The sequence below is a fragment of the Fukomys damarensis genome, unplaced genomic scaffold, assembly GCF_012274545.1.
Source record: "Fukomys damarensis isolate Sample0158 unplaced genomic scaffold, DMR_v1.0_HiC HiC_scaffold_38, whole genome shotgun sequence".
NCBI classification, from domain to species: domain Eukaryota; kingdom Metazoa; phylum Chordata; class Mammalia; order Rodentia; family Bathyergidae; genus Fukomys; species Fukomys damarensis.
The window spans coordinates 47,623,717-47,641,524 of record NW_022900950.1 but is presented as its reverse complement, the minus strand read 5'-3'; the positions used below and the strand labels follow the sequence as shown (position 1 = coordinate 47,641,524).

The following is a 17,808-nucleotide window of genomic DNA, read 5'->3' as shown; positions in this document are numbered from 1 at the left end:
TTGAGACAGCCTCCTGAGTGCTGGGATTGCAGGCATGCACATTTGAGAGGCTGAGGCAGGAGAATCGCTGTGAATTTGAGATCAGCCTGGGCTACATAGTGAGTTCCAGGTCAGTCTCAACTACATAGTGAGACCCTGTCTCAAAAAACAAAAAACAAAACAAAACAAAACAAAAAAAAAAAACAGTTCAAACAAAACAAAAAAAAAAACAATTCTTTGATTTCTGAGTAATCTATAAATTAAACGGAGATCTCTTTAGTTAATTTTGGAAATGAAAATTTTGTATGAGAGTCTTAAATTTAGTAAGTATACCTGTGCCAGTCATTTCATAAAATAATTGAGCTAGTGAATAGTGGCTCAAAATAGACCTATAAACAGAATGCAGCTAATTAATTTACTAACACCAATTACTAATGAAATAAACACTTGGGGAAAGAAACTCCCACAAAATTTCTAGGGTCTGGAACAATTATGCTATCTTTATCTTGGTACATAAAACCTATTTAACTAAAGTGTTCACAAAATAATACTTTTCATTTTATTTCCTTAACAATAGAAATTGTCTCTTTTCATCTCAGGTTGTGTACTAAAATAACACCTTTAGGCTGGAGATTTAGTTCAGTGGTTCTGCCGCCTACCTGGCAAGCACAAGGTTCCGAGTTCAATCCCTGGTACCAATAAATAAATAAACAAACAAATAAATAAATAAATAACACCTTTTGGTTAGCAGGCATTCTGTTGATAAGTTAAAATGAACTGCTAAAATATTTTAGGTATATTGGTGTGTTTGTTTACCTTGCCAACAACCATCTACCAGAAACAGACTTTTATACTTAAGGATCGTTTAGTGCCTTGAAGTCTTAAGTATGAGTACTAGTTAAGATTGTACAGTTATGAAAACCTGGTTTCCATAATTAATTTAAATACATAAGTAATGTGCTATAGATATCACTTAGATGTTAACCATTTAACCAAAGATCCTGGATTTCTGCTTATTATTATTTGACTCTTACATATGGAAAACATGTCAAGGTGAAATCATGTGTGTTGGGAGGTATCACCTTTGTTTTCTCGAATATCATTCTACTTAGAGAATCCAAGAACATAATTAACAGTCCCAGAGTATGTTGATTGTGAGCCCTTTCACCCACTCAAGTGAGAATGACATTAAGCTCCACCTTTAAGCCCTGTAGCCTTCCCCTTTGAGTTCCAAGCAGCTCACATCTGCTTCTCAACACTAATTGATGTGTTCTCATCATTGTTGCTGTTATATGGCTTTCTGCTTTGCCAAGTGGGAACTTTTGACCATTCTTCTGTTGTCCCCTTATTCAAGAAGTAACCAGCACTCTTGTTCCTGTGGCAATTATTGTCAACCTGTCTGTTTGAAATTTCCTTCTTTTCACTGCTATTGCTATTCATCAGTGTGTTTTGCTCTCACCTGTCTCTTCTTTACCAGATCCTGACTTACCCTGTCATTACCTTAGTTTGGCAGAGGAAGGGAGGGGAGGGAAGGAGAAAAAGAAAGGGAAGGGAAGGTTTGTCCTATTTCTCTCTCTGTGTATATTCTAGGATCATTAGTGTAACCACTTAGCCATTTTTCCTCCCCACAATTAGTTAATTCTTTTGAATTACATTGTCCTTTGAAGAGCATTTTTTAGGAAGTCCTCTACAAGAAGCCATTTGGGTTTGTAAAACAATATTTTGTTAAATGCTTCTAAGCCCTGTGGCCCATTAATCTCAACTCTTCCATCAGAGTGAGTTCTTTCTCCTGCAGAAGTTGGAATTTCTGGTCTTAGCCGTCTGCTGTGTTCTATTCTGAGTCCTGAGGCCCAGAAGACCTAACTGAAGCCCTTTTCTCCCAGGATGTTTTTGTAAGGGAAAGGAGAGAAATGGAGAGTTATGCAAGTAGGACTCCTTGTAGATCACTAGGCATCAACCCCTAAGACACTTCAGTCCCCTGACTCTTGTTAGGGATAACAGGGCTTCAATGTGAAATATACCTCTGAAATGTATCAGTAATTAAGTATCTATTATATAAAGTAGTCAAAACTTTTTGCTGCAGTTACTGTAACTAGAAGCCTAAAAATATAAATGTAATCTTTCTTCCTAAGTGCATACCTTTAAAGAAATCACAGAATATGTGAATGAATTAATGGTGTGTTGTTAAAAACGTAAATCTGGGAGTAAGTTGACTGACCTGTGTTCTAGAACCAACAAGTGGAAATTGTAGAGGAAAAACAAATTTTAGTTCAGTGTGAGGATAAACTTTGCAATAACAGAGCTATCAAGGAGAGTTAAGAGTGGTGAGTTCCCCGTCCATCTTTGAAAGTATTAATGCTTACACTGCTTCTTCACTTGATACTGTTATAGAGGATGTTTAATTTCTTTTGCATGAATGGTTGAACTTGATGCCTTTTAAGGTTCTTCATAAAATCCTATAATTATATGGCCTTGGATAGATTACTTAAATTCTGGCCATTGTTTTGCACTTATTTGAAATGAGGATGGGCTGGTACAAATTAGATTCTAGGTTCCCACCAGCCCTCAAATTGTTATATATGAATATGTAACATAAATGAATATATAACTGCTGATTATACCATATCTTAAATTTAATAACAGAGATCAGTATTCTGAAGAATTTTTTACAAAACCACTGTCTTTTTGTCCACTGACTTTACATTACAATAAATCTATCTAAATGAAAAATTTTAAGTTCTACTGAAATTACACTGCTTAAAACAGTATGTGATAAATTCTCATTCCTACATGAGTAGGCATTATTAACTTTTATAATTAGAAGAATAAGCAGTGAAGTTGTATCCTGTATACATTTCTTGGAAAATCTTAACTGCTCTTAGAAAGTGCCTCAAAATTTAGGTAACTTTTCAAATTGGTAAAAATCACACTATTTAAAATTTTGCCCTTTAAAGTTCCCCTTCATAGATGAAAATTTCATTAGAGTGGCTCAAAATAGTTTTAAAACTTTAATGAGTCTGTTTGTGAAAATGAATCATAACAGATCATCCATTCATAATTCAGCCCATTTCCGTTTAAAGTAATTATGACTCATTCTGGGCACATTCAGTAATAGTCTCAGGTTGTCCTTGTAAGCTGTTGACTGTTACTTTCCAAGAGAAACGGTTACATATGACTTACTTAGTTAAAAGAAACTTGGAGCATTTATGTTAAAAAAGAAAATACAGATAAATGCAATTTGCCTGTCTTCATCAATTCTTTATGTTTAGAATTAAAATATTACTATAAAAGGTTTTTCCTCTTGGAAGTAGAAAATCTAAACTGAAATAAATCAGAATATCTCAATTTAAATATTTTTAATTAGTAATGGCAAAAGGAAATTAAGATCCAAAAGTATGAATATTAAAGAGCTTATCTTAGCTTTTTAATAAATGTTTTTAAATTCTTGCATACTAACACTGTTTACATCAGTAAGTGACTGAAATGGATACACCAGGGAGTAAGCCTTTTTCTGAACTGGCCTCACAAAAATATTTTTGTTTTGTTTTATTTTTCATAATCATTCTTTTGTTAAAAGTGCTATTTTATTAATTAGGCAGAAATATGAGTGTGAAATATAACTCTCTCCTTTTCTCATGACCCTAATTTCCCTTTTAAGAATGAAGCCACTTACTAAAGGTTAGATAGCAAGTAGGAAACAAAGATAGGAAATAGACTGACTTAGAATGAAAAAAAGTGGAACGATTAGATCATTTTAAAGGCAAAAAAAAAGAAAAATGAATTTTAAAGTGAAAAAAAGTGAGCTAGAAATTGTCCCTTTTTTTTCTTTTTTTTTTTGGCTTTTTGTTTTGTTTTGTTTTGTATTTTGAGACAGGGTCTCACTATGTAGTTGAAACTGACCTGGAAATCACTATGTAGCCCAGGCTGGTCTCGAACTCACAGCAATCCTCCTGCCTCAGCCTCCCAAGTGTTGGGATTACAGGCATGTGCCACCACGCCCAGCTAGAAATTGTCCTTTTGAAGGGGAATTTATACTAAGGAACTTAGGAAACTTCTATTTTAGGAACTCCATGTCAAGGAAGATTTCTCCATTTTGATTTTAAAAGTTGCCTTTTGAATATGTAAAACCAAGAAGTTGTAAAAATAACTTTAAGTAAAAAGAATGATAAAGTATTTTTGATTTGATTTTTTAATTAAATTGCTAACCATGTAGTTATTTTTATGTACAATTAGTTGTTATGTTCTGAATAATTAAATTTGCAAATCTTCTGTAATTTCTATAGAAGAAATATTATTTGACCTAGTATATTATTCCTTCCTTTTTGAAGCATGATTTTGTTAACTTTCCTTTTATAGTTTATATATTTTGTTCTTTTGTCCTGCCACACTGGCAGCTCTTTTTGCCCCCATTGGTAAGAGTTGGCAGAAAGGATGAATGAGGTGTTTCTATATAATGGATCAGTTTTAGTTCTGGAGATGGGTAATGATGATTACACAACAGTGTAAATGTACTTAATACTGAACTGTTCACTTTAAAATGTTAAATTTTATATATATTTAGCACAGTTTAAAAAAATTTTAATAAAGCTTTTTCCATTTTTACTTAAGAAAGAAAGGTAAGTGACAGAAACCAGACACCAGAGCTTAAGTACTGTGGTAGGTAGAATTCTAAGGTGGTCCCCGAGATTATGTACCCTGTTGTACACTACATCATCTTCAAGACTGTGAATATGAATATTATGAATTTCATATTTGTATGAATATAATGAATTTTACTATATATTTGGGCTACATTACATGATACAGTTGGCTTTTAGGAGATATTGTCTAGAGTAAACCTCCCCTATCAAATAATCCTTTATTCTTTATTCAGGGCTTTGCTGGGAGAAAAAAAGATTTGAGGCACAAGAGGTATTGCAACAGGTGAAAATTTTCTTGCTGGTTTCATCTATTGTTGGGACTCTAGGAGCTGACTGTGGCCCATAGCTAACCGATAGCAAGGAAATGGCCTCAGTCCTACAGTTACAAAACTGAATACTTACACAACCACATGAAATTGGAACAAGCTTCCAACCTCCAGATGAGACCCCAGCCTGACACTTTAATTTGTGCTTTGTAAGACCTTGACCAGAGAAACCAACCAGACCAGAATTCTGAACTACAGAACTGTTAACTAATGAAGGGGTTTTTTTCTGTAGCCACTAAGTTTGTGGTAATTGTTATATAACAATAGAAAACTAAAATAACATGAACTTTTCCTCACACACATTATAGTTCAAAGGTAGGCATTCATGCTTGTGTAGCTTCTCTGTTTCATAGGTCATACAAATGACCAGTTTGCTTCTATCTTGGTCTGCCACACCTAGGAGATTACCCTCTTCTGCATAATTGAAGATGGCATACTACCATGTCCATTTCCTGTTGTGGCTTGTGTCTAGATGGCCCCCTACCCCAAGCCTCATGTAGTCTTTTTTCTGAGGTGACTGAAACTTGAATGTGTGATGCTGGAATTAAGGGCCTGTAATTACCAAATCACTACATGTGAGTTATTGGTTTGGCACTGCTCTAGTCTGGATAGGATAAAAAGGGCAGAAAGATGCCGTTAAAGCCCCTTATTGCTTTTGGGCACCATGAAGTGTTTCTCCTCTGGATGGCCTGTCTGCAGTGCCATTCTGCCTTGGAGCCAGACAATTAGGGGACTGAAACCTCTATGAACTGTAAACCAGATAAACCTTTCCCCCTTTAACTTTGGGTGTCAAGTATTTTTTTCTCAGCAACAAGAGAAAAGTAACTAACATATTTCCCATACAAAATAGAAAAGATCAAAAGAATAAAGAGATCTATGCACCATTTTTCTTTACAAAGACACTCTGGAGAGTACCTAGATCATTCCTCTCACATTCTTACTGGCTATAGCTTAGTTAACCAAGTAATGTTGGGGTTCAGAGATGAATTTGTGAGTAGAGTTTTTAGTTTAGAGTTAATTGGTTTCAGCCCTGTAAAAATAAAACACTATAGTTTCTAGTATATAGTATGGCTTTGCAGTGCATATGTTAAATAATGTATGCCACATTCAGTGTAAAAGCCAAACTGTGTATACCACAGGAAATCAAGGACCATTTTTTATCATAGGAGTGGTCAAAAACATTCTGAAAATAGATATGAATAGTATGGGGTTTTGAAGGATTAGAAAGATTAGGAAGGCTTGTTTTGTGTGTGTGTGTGTGTGTGTGTGTGCATGCTCACACGTGCGCACACTCACGTCTATGTTCATATGTGCATGCTTCTGAGTGTTTTTTGTAAGAAAGAGTAACATGAGCAAAGATATGAATGGGATCTCTGCAAGAAATATTCTAAGGCTGGTGTGGCCTATGGCATGCATGCTGTAGCAGACTATTTATATCTCTAAAAGGTTCACCATCACTGTTCTAGGGCATCTACTAAGACTGAAATATCTGGAGAAGGAGATTTCCAGAAGTGAAGCTAGAAATATGAGAGACAGATGAGGAAGTGCTTAGAAAATGAGGCCAAGGTCCTGTGCTGTACAAAACAGAAAGGTTTGTTTAATATAGTAATAAACCTATGCATAGGGTATCACAAAGTATCTTTCTGATTAACTGAAACCTAGACAGCCCTTTTTCTAACTCATTTTACCCATAATATATACAAAATAATATTTAAATTTAGCCGTGATAACCAGAATATATTGAAAATAATTCAAAGTTATATAGGGCCTTCAATAATTATAAGTATCAATACTGATTGTATTTTACTGTGGTTATAGATTTACATAAGACTGAGTTGAATAAATTGCCAAATCAAGATTCAAATATTGCTTGGAGGTTGCTTTTTAAATCCGTTCTTTTATTTAATTAAAATACTATTTTGTGCAATCACTATTTCAGAACACTGTGATGAGCAACATAGACTCTATCCCTGCCCCAGTGGTTTATAATCTCCTCAGGAAGACATAAAATTTAAGGAGTCAATGAAATGAGAAGTGCTGTGGGGCTGGGGATTTAGCTCAGTAATGCTGCTGCCTGCCTTGCAAGCTCAAGGTCCCAGGTTTGATCACCGATACCAAAAAAAAAAAAGTGTGCTGTGATTGATAAAGCACAGTAAGGGGAGCCATAGAAGGTTAGAGCAGAAGCAGCCAAACTAAGTTTGCGGGTAGCTCATACCTCTTGAAGGACACTTACAGGATGTTTCCAGACCTCTTAATTTTTCCTCTCAAAAATGGAAGATTAAAAGTTTTGTTAAGCGTTTCTATTTAATTGCTTATTTTATTATACATTATTAAAGGATGTCAACAAAGGACAGGGGTATAGTTCAGAGACAGAACATTTGCCTCTATCATGTGTGATGCTCTGAATTTGATCCCCAGCACACAAAGAAAAAAATAAAAGATATCAACAGAATTAACTCTTTATGAGATTTTTAAATCATCTTTAATAAATACAGATGTATAGAAAATAATTTGGATATATTTCCTTTAAATGTATGATATGATTGCAGATTCTTTCATTATACTTTCTATAAAATCAATTTTGACATGAATTACATAAATCATATAATGATCTTTGAACTTTTAAATTGTCTAATTTTATTGTCTTTTTGTAAAATGTTTAGATTATTTTTCCTTTAAAATTGAGGTCCAGGGTTCATTCAGAAGTTCACACAGCACTTCTGGTACAGATAAGTAGATTTTTTTTAAATCTTTATTAAGTTTATTGGTACATTTTAGGTATACAGTACAGTTACATTCATCATTGGAATATTACACCTTTACAAGACTTATCTTGGTTCTTATTTTTCCCCATTCCCCAGCCCTCCCTTCATTCCCTCCACCCTTCTCTGTTTACAAAGACATTGTTTCTGTGTTTTTACTTTTCATGTATTTTTCCTTTTCCCTTTTTACCTTTCCCCTACCCCTCTTCCTCTACTTTTTTAGACCTTTTCTTCCTATTACACAATATCAATTATACATTTTGATTCTTATTTACACTTTTAGTTTTTCACAACAGAGAAACTATTCAGTATTTACACATGTATGACTTATTAATTTCACTTAAAGAGTATGGCCTCAATGTGCATCTGCTTAGCTATAAATCTCTTTAGTTTCTCATTCCTTATGGCTGAGTAGTACTGCATTTTATTAAAACACACACACACAGACACACACACACACACACACACACACACACACACATACGAACCACATCTTCTTTATCCAGTCTCCTCTTGGTGGGCAATTGGGCTGTTTCCAAATTTTAGTTATTACAAACTGTGCTGCTATAAACATGGGTGAGCATATGTCACTGTGGTATGATCCTTTTAATTCTTTTGGGAAGATACCCAATGGAGGAATAGCTGGGTTAAATGGACCTCTAATCCTAGTTTTTTGAGGTATCTCCATATTGATTTCCTCAATGGTTGCACCAGTCTTCACTCCCACCAACAATTAAAAGGGTTCCTTTCTCCCCACAACCCCACAACATTTGTTATTGGTTGATTTCTTGACAGCAGCCATTCTCTCTGGGGTGAGATGGAATCTTAGTGTTGTTTTCATCTGCATCTCTCAAATGACCAGTGATGCTGAATATTTTTTTCATGTTGATTTGCTGCTTTTGCTGTAAGATTTTTAACTAGTAAAAACTAAAAAAGAAGAAACATCACAAACTTTTAAGTATATAATAGTCTTTTAATTTTCTAAAAATCAGGGGAGTAGGAAAAAAAGAAATTTCTAAATTTAGAATTACAATATGGAAGTAGTTGAAAAATTCTGATAACTGAGAAGAGCAGTTAAACAAAAACAACAACAAAACCCAAGGTAAAGAGTCTTTAGACACAGGATTTTATTGACCTCGAAAAGTATCGATAAATATCAGCCTGTATGTATACTCTCTGCACTTTGAATTTTTTTCCCTTTGATGAAACCATTCTTGTGAACTGATGCTAAGGGAAAGAAACAATATTTACTACAAACTTACTTCTGTGTTTTATGTGTATTTTTTAAACCTATAAAAGAATATCTAAAAAGATCACCTTCTGTATTAAAAATAAAAACCAGTCTCTGACAATAACTTCAGTAGAAGAATCTCCTTGTGATGAGGTCACTGGAACACAAATAGATAAATTTACCTTAGTGTAGGCTTATAGTAACTGCTATCATGTTTTTAGACTCCATGAAGTACTAATTTTAACATAGGACCCTCTGATTCCAAAATTTATATGATATTACTACTTAAAGATGTCTGTTCATTTTAAAAGTTAAATTTTAATCAATAGTTTTCATCCTTTATAGTTTAATAGAGTTATCTGTCTTTGGTATCCCCTTCTGTTTCTTTCTATCATATGAATCCTTAAACATTTGTGGAAAAATCCCATTGTTATTATAGTAAAATACATATTTCAACATTTTTTAACATTTTAACATTTGTAGTCTTTTTTTTTTCTCTCATTGAGTTTAATAGTACATTTTAGGTATACAGACAGTTACATTCATCATTGGGATCTTGTACCTTTACATGACAGGTCTTGGTTCTCATTTTTTTCCCCTTGTCCCTGCCCTCCCTTCACCCCCTCCTCCCTTCCCTATTTACAAACACTTTATTTCCATTTTTTCATTTTCTCATATTTTTTTCTTTTCCCTTATTACCTTTCCCAACACCTTTAGCCCTTTTCTTCCTATTTCACATTGTCAATTATATCATTAGGATCTTATATACTATTATAGTTTTTCACACCAGATAAACTATTAACATTTTTAGTCTTAATATGTTATAATTTCACTTATTCGTATCCAATTTCCCACACAGGCACTTACCACAACACCATCACTAAATGCATGCTCTTTACTCTGAAGATAAAATCTGCATTAAAATCTCTTTTCCTTTCCTAAAGGACAATTCATTCTTCACAACTACTTGAAAGTCTCAGGCTCTGCTTCACAGCCTACTAGTGGAGATAGGCCAGTAACCTATAGCTAAAAGAGGGGGTAATGACAAAATGCTATAGTGAAACTACTTGTACCCAGGTAAATGTGGGAGGCCAAATAGGAACACTCAGATTGGGATAGGGAAGTCACTAAGTGCTTCAGGAAAGATGATGACTAAGAATTAGAAGTTAGCTAGGAGCTTAAAAAAAAATAGGTATCTGTAAGACAGAAAGAATGGCATGTGCAAAGGTTGGTGCTGAGAGACTGAAAAGGTATCATTAGAGAGATTGAAGATCAGAGTTCATAGAGGAATGGCTGAGAATAGACTACAAAAGGACATACAGGCTATATTACAAATGACTATATTCTATGCTAGAGTTTTCATATAGGGCTGGAGATATAGCTTAGTGGTAGAGGATATGTTTAGTGATGCCCTGGGTTCAATATCTAGCAACAAAATATTTTAAATTTTAATTTTTCAAAGTAAGATTCACATTTTTTGTTGAAAGTAACAGGAAATCACTGAAGAGTTTTAAGCAGGGAGGTAACCAAAGTAGTAGCAATAAGAGGTCTCAGTGTGGAGAGTGAGATAAAACAAAGATGATTTACAAATTCCATAGCCTTTCTGGAAAAAACAAATAACAGTGCCTTTTAATATGTTATAGAATACAGAAGAAGAAAGAATCAGGTTTAAGTAGGAAAAAGATGGTGATAATTTATTTCTGAACAGGTTAGTTTCAGAATACCTTTTCCTTTTATTACTGTTGTTCATAAGAAAGGCTTGAAATAGAAATACAGATTTCTCAATATGTAATTTGAAGCCATGATATTTTAATGTGCTCAAGAAAAAAATGAGTACAAAGAAAAAGAAGATTGAAATTGAGGAACAAGAAGGATACGTCTGAGCAGGTGTGGTGGCACGTAGCTGTAATTCCAGCACTCGAGGCTAAGGCTGGAGGAATACTGTGAGTTCACGGCTAGCCTAGGGAACTACACAGTGAGACCCTGTCTCACACACACACAGAGAGAGAGAGAGAGAGAGAGAGAGAGAGAGAGATCTCCAGTCCCAACCTCCCTGGTGTTGGGACTACAGGTGTGCACTACCTGGCTTGATGATTTTTTTTTTTTTTTGAGAGTAGAAAGAATTTATTGAGAGAAAGATAGCTTCTGTCTGAAAGAGACAGAAAGAGAACTAGAAAGTGGACTTCCTGCCCACCCTACTTTTAAGAGATGTTTTATTGAGCAAAGCCATGAGGTGAGGCTGGGTACAAGGTGGGACAAAACCATAGTCAACTAATAAAATTACAAGTATAGTCATTTAGGTAATATTGATCCAATGGGAAATCACTAGGTGGAACAAAACTCTGAGCAACCAATAAGATTACAATAAGTATAGTCGCTTAGGTAATATTGATTAAATGGCGATAAAATGGGGAAGCTAGTCATATAGCAAGTATACATGGAAAGAACAAGAATTTCCCGGAAGGAATGAGATAGGTTTTGGTCCACACCCAAGGTGACTGATACCTATGTAGAATATGATGTTCATCTGTAGGAGAAGTATGTGAGTATAGTAGTTGCTCTTTTTTGAATCCTGGCCTTTAGTAAATGGGCCTTCGGTTGTCTTCTGTATTGACTCCCTTGAGGGCCTGGCCCTGTCTAACTGCTTATAATATATCCAGCTAACTTAGCTGTCTACAATATTCCTGCCTCTGATAGGTATTCCTAACTTTGGTTAGGGTTGAAGTGCCATCGTTTCTATCTTAACTGGTTTGAGCTGAGGAAGGATGACGAAAGGGAGTCCTCAGTCAGGGGTCCTTGCCAGAAAGTTAATCTAATGGGCCTCAAGTAGAAGTCATGTTGTAGTTTAGTAGTTACGAACTTTCTTTACAAGGTCAATCTGGTGAATCCTGGTAAAAGGAGTCTAGTACATTTGTCATTGGTTCCATCTGTATGATCACTTAGAGTTTGGCAGCCTCTAGACAAGAATAAACAAAATTTTCAAGAAATTAGAGCAAGTATAATCAAAACATGAGCACTACAATGGAAAGGCAGGTTGAGGAAAGGGCCGTGTTTAGAAACTGTTCTTAAGGGTCTGGAATAGTGATTGTAACCTGCTGGCTCTTAGACTTCTTTTCTCCTTTATCTAAAAGTTTGATATTTGTCATATGTCTCTCTAGTTTTTGGTGGTTTTGAAGGACAGTTTTAGCTAAGAAATTTTAAAAACTCGTGTTGAACTCTTATAGATTCTACCATAGCTTTTTTAGTGACCCATAACAGTGGTCAGCTATCAGTGTAGCTGAAAACTACTAGAAAGGATCAGTGATTCAGAACCCCTTTTTATATCTTGCCTTATTACCGTGGTCTTGGTTTTGTATATCTTTCAGTTACACCTTTCTACTGGATTTTTAAGACCAGGTTAAAGTGAGACCTGTGTAAATCAAAATTTATCTCCAGCTGTCTATTAAGGTCAGTTAAATCTCCTTAGCCCTTACTTTGGAACCATGCATAGAGCCTCTTAGCTGCTCTGTCAGTGTGAGCCATTAGGATGGGTCACAGCCTTGCTTGACCATGTTGCTTTCAGTGTAAGCATGGGAGACTTTTCCCTCTTGCTGACCCTCCTTTGGCACACTGTACATTTGTTGATTCTTCTCTTCTCGGGTCCAGCAATCTCCCTGCTCAGGAAATGATTGGGTTACTCATCAAAGTTATGGGGTCCTGTAGAAAATGTTCCCTCCTGTCCTGGGTTCTCATTGATCCTGGAGGGCTGGAGCCAAAATATTGGCTGTACTCTTAGCCCAGTTACCTTTTTAGTTCTCGTCTCCAAACTTTAGTTGTTGAATACACAAAAGATCAGTGAGACAGTGGTGCAGTAGGAGCCGTGAGCTTAACTATTATAATTTTTTCTGGACATCAAGCACTTTTGAAATGTAAAGTACAGTTAGAGGACTGTTATTTCTTGTCAACCATGGTTGTTCTAGTAGTTAAAGCCCTGTGGAATGTTAACAGACAACAATTATATTTACAGAGAAAACTTGAAATCAAGAGCCACACATAGTATTTTAGCATGACAATTATGATGACATTATCTTCACAACACACTTAAATATCCATCTTAGGATAGAATAGCCTTTTAATCAAACATCTCTATCTGATCACAAGATATTAAATAACAAATAAAAACTCCCATCTAAATTATTACTCTTTAATAGGATGCCATCTAAGGAGAATGTATCAGCCTATAAATGTACCATAGAAGTTTATAATGTTCAGCCTCTTAATTTTTAGTGTGTGATATTGTTTGGACTGTTTGGTGCCTGAGCATCCCTTAGTGACACATATAAATACACACTGTATGAAAAACTATTATGTAACTGGTGATCTCATGCTCCCTTTATGTATACCTATTATCAGAAGTAGCTGGAGCACAAGAAAAAGGAAGATACCGGAGACAAAAAAAAAAAAAAAAAAAAAAAAAAAAAAAAAAAGAAAGAAAGAAAGAAAGGTTATTACCATAAACTACCTTAAAAGACCTGTATACCTGGAAGGCACGAATACATTTAGTACTCCATGAAGTTAGCAATAATGAGTATCACAGGTATATGAAGATCATTATCCCTTAATTTAGTTTTGTATTGAGAGCATCTTTTAATAAAACCTTATGCTGTTATCCACAGAAAACAACATTTTGATGATGACCAGTGTAAACTTATCACAATATGTTTAGCAGTGCTTATTGGGGCGAGTCTCCCATAAGACTGGAAATTGTTGGGATCTCCTCTGTAAACAAAGGCTGGAACAAAATATTTCCAGGCGGCTCCTCCTTTATTTACCAAGGGAAGTCCTGTCCAGCAGTTTCCTTAAGCCTGAGGGACCCATTTAATTATTTTAATAAATTTCTAGTTGACCTATGAGAACCAGATTGTAAAACACATTATTGTTTGTTTATTTGTTTGTTTTGGGGATCAAAGTCAGGACCTTGTGCTTGCCAAGCAGGCACTATGCCACTGAGCTATATCCTTGGCCCTAACACATTGTTCTTGACAAATGAAAGATTCGCAAGTTGTTGTACACAGACAACAATATCATTGCCTTTTTAAAATCAGTCTTGGCATCATTTTAACCTGCTAACAACCTAGGTGAAAGCTGGTCTTTAAGGACATTTATGTATAAACCAACTTAAGTTATAGGCAGATACTTTAAAAATCTAAAATGGCAAAAAAAAATTGTTGAGATCAAACAGAACAACTGTAAGACAGATTGGACAGACAGACAAACTAAGACAACTTGTTTATTAAGTCTTGGTGAATATTTAAATTTTTTAAAAATTCATTATCAGAAAAGACACATTGCTATTAACCACTCTTAAAATACTTCCCCTCATTTCAAATACACTTATCCCATTGTTGTTGCCATTTTTTGAAGCAGTTCCAGAAGTCCTTTTTCATATCTTCTTGTGCAGTAGTGGCTGCCTAAATGTCCCAAATAAATTCAAAAGTCATTTTGACTGTAGGAAAGAGCCAGAAGTCACACAGTGCCAGATCTTTTTAATAAGGTAGATGAGAAAATGTAATGGTTTTATGGCCCTACCTTTGCATTGGATAACAATTGGCAACAGCTTTCACCATATTTTTTATTATACCTTCTAAAGACACAAAAGAGAATTCCAGAATCACTACGAAAGTGACAAAATGATGGGGAATATTCAAAGTTAGGAGGCATAATTCAAGGAGAATTAATAGCAATGTCTCTTTTACTACAGTGAATTTTTTTGAATTTAACATTCACCATATAGTTCAGTCATACCTCATAAGGTTACATACAAGGAAGTATGCAGGCCTTCTTTATCTAGTTCACTAGAACTAGAGCACAGTACAACAGCTACTGTAGGATGTTAATAGATACTGCCGGAACAGAAAGGGCAGTCAGTTGAAGTATTAAAAAAATGTATTTGCTATAGACCTTACCAAAAAATGCTTTTAATATGCTAATATTCATTATAAATTTTCAGAATGTGGTTGTTGTTTGCAGCATGTTCCAAACTCTTTTCAACATGAAACTTTTTTAGACGCATATTTTGAAACCAAATTTTATAGAACCCGATCCTTGAACAAATTCTCATTTTAGCTTCCAACTTTTATTATTTTGATACTCATCATTAACCCACCTTAGCATCCAAAAATAAATGTGTGTGTTGTTTTGTGTGTGTGTGTGTGTAAGTAATCATTCTAGGGAAAGAAGGACAACAACATAAAGAAAGATAAAAGACAAAAAAAAAGTATTGGCAATAAATTTACCTTTTTAAACATATAAAGAGTTCCTGAAAATCTAGTACAAAAATAGGGAAGGCGTAGGAACAGACAGATCAAGAAAATAAATAGAAAGAAAATTAGATCAGAAAAAAATGAATGACTCTTCTAACAGGGATATTCAGCCTTACAAAAAAGAAAATGAAAACTGAACTGCAGTGTGTTATTGTTTCACCTATCAGATTGCTGCATATCAAAAAGTGTGGTAGTTACTGATGAGGATGTATTGATAATATATATATTAAGAAAATGCTGAGGGGATTTGGTCATATATCAAGGCTATAAATTCAGGGCAGGGTTGTAGCTCAGTGGTACCCTGCCTGCCTGGCAAGCACAAGGTCCTGAGTTTAATTCCAGGTATGGAGTGGGGTGGGTATGGACTGTAAGGTCTTTGACACAGCAATTCCATTCTAGTAATTTTCCTCCAGACACACTAAAGTGAAAAGATACTTGTACAGTGATAGTCGTTGCAGCATTGTTGTAATAGCCAAAGACTGAAAATAACCTCAATGTCTATTAATGGGAGAATCATTGTACATTTTTACATAATATAATGCAGCTACTAAAAGATTGAAGCATCTTTGCATGCACCAATAGGGAAATATCTCTAAGATATATTAAGTTACAGAACAATTCTGTATTTTTTAAAGAATACACATTTAATGCTTTTATATTGACAGACTGTCTCTGAAAGGATTTGTAAGAAACTATGAATAGTTGCCTTTAGGAGAGAAACCATATAGCTGGGGAACTAGGTTGTAAAGGAAGGCGTGAAACCTTTCATATGTCTCCAAAGTATTTCATAGCCAAAACCAAAGAACTTAGAAAAAGCCCTGTCCCCATATCTTTCTCTGCCTAATCTCATCATAAATAATCCACATAGATAAGGCATTGCTTCCCAGTCTGATAATATTTGAACCTGAAGGGAACAAAAGGGATGTGAGACCCCTATTCCCCTCTTTGTTTTAGTGGAAGTTTTTTTCCTTCCTTTTCTGTCTTTAGCATACCATCCATAGTGAGTTTTTAATATACATTTTTTCCATTTTAAAGCAGCGCTACCTGATAGATATCCCTGAAAAGGTTAGCATGAGTAGAGTATAATAGGAAGTGCAGCAGATGATCAAAGTATATTAAAATCATGATAGAGGAAAAATAAGGCCTTACAGTCTGGTCTTCTTCTGATGAAAGTACAGTAACGCACAGTGAAAAGCTACAGTAGTATTTTCACCATCTATGAAATATTTGCTTTCTACTATGGAAAATCTGAATTTAAAGATTATTCCTGAAAAAGAATCTTGAAGACAACTGTCACAGCAATTTTTAAATATTTCTTTCCGAAGCTATGTTAGCTTTCCTGTTGCTGGGACAAAATACTCAATACATGGAATTTAAAGGAGGAAAAGTTTATTTTGCTCACAGTTTCAGTGGACGCAGTCTATGTCTGGCTCTAAGGCAGAAGCAGCATAGTAAAAGGGCATAATGGATAGCTGCTCACTCCATGGCAGCTAGAAAGCAGAGAGAAAGGAGGAGCAAGGGACAAGAATATACCCTGTGACCCACTCTAAAAAAAAACCATTTAGCTATATTCTTATCAGTGGATTAGTTTCATAAGTATAGCACCCCATTATGATCCAGTCACCTTTCAAAAGCCCTGCCTCTAAACATGAGACCTCTCAGAGTCATTTTAGATCTAAACCATAACAGATGGTGAACATTAAAAATAAATAATTAAAGTTTTAGGATGGGTCAATCTGTTTATTTGATGGGTTGATTGATTGCACTAGGGATAGAACTCTGGAACCTCCTTCATGCTAGATAAACTGACACTGAGCTCACCCCAGCACTATAATTTTTCTGTTTTACATTTTTTTTTTCTCAATACTAAAGCAAGTGCCGGGGGTATGAAAAAGGGTCCTTTGCATGTTTTCATGTTAGTCTATGTCAGATTAATGATGATAGAACAAATTGTTACTAGATACCTCAAGCTTTCATCTCCTTGTGGCTTTTCTGTTCTCCTTTTGCAGAGAACATAAACTAAAAGGAAAGATGTTTTAAGAATATAGGCCTAGTTTCTTTCAGGAGAACGTACAGCATGGTATGAACATTGTTTGGAAAGCCTTCAGAGATGGTTTTTGTTCCTGTTACAAAAGAGATTTCTAACTATATGTGGGTATGTTTAATTTGGGGAGAAGATATTTTAAAACATATAATGTTTACTCAAAATAAGCTATCTTCTATAATCTAGCTGAAACCATTTAAAAATTGAATAGTGGGAAGAAAACCCTGGGATTGCAGTGAATTATCAGGTCTCCATGTAGTGCTTCAAATCTTAATCTAAATGTTATTTGTCAAGTACAATATGTTATTTATATAAAGCGCTTAATAAATAGTGATGTATTCTGCATAACATTATCTAAAGAGCCTAGCTCCCAGGTCCATTTTCCTAACTTATTTGGCTGGTAGACTCCTAAGATGTGTTTTTAAGGGTCTATTCATTAAACCCAGAAGCTATGAAAAAAACTTAAGGGAAATCTGTAATTAAAATTAAAAGGTTTAGCTATTGTGTAAAAAAAAAACATTAGG

General features: G+C 34.8%; 1 protein-coding gene across 3 annotated transcripts in view; it reads left to right on the top strand.

Moving 5' to 3' along the window:
* The window catches only part of Fndc3a (fibronectin type III domain containing 3A), a 149,916-nt gene that overhangs the window by 52,246 nt on the left and 79,862 nt on the right, over nt 1-17,808 (top strand). The window contains exon 1 of one of the 3 annotated variants that reach the window (XM_010636990.3): nt 6,467-6,536. The exons of the other annotated variants lie outside the window; for them this stretch is intronic. Within the exon in view, the coding sequence (XP_010635292.2) occupies nt 6,482-6,536 (55 nt within the window). The 5' untranslated portion in view covers nt 6,467-6,481. Of the gene's footprint in view, nt 1-6,466; nt 6,537-17,808 lie in introns of those variants that run through there. 3 annotated transcript variants of the gene reach the window in all.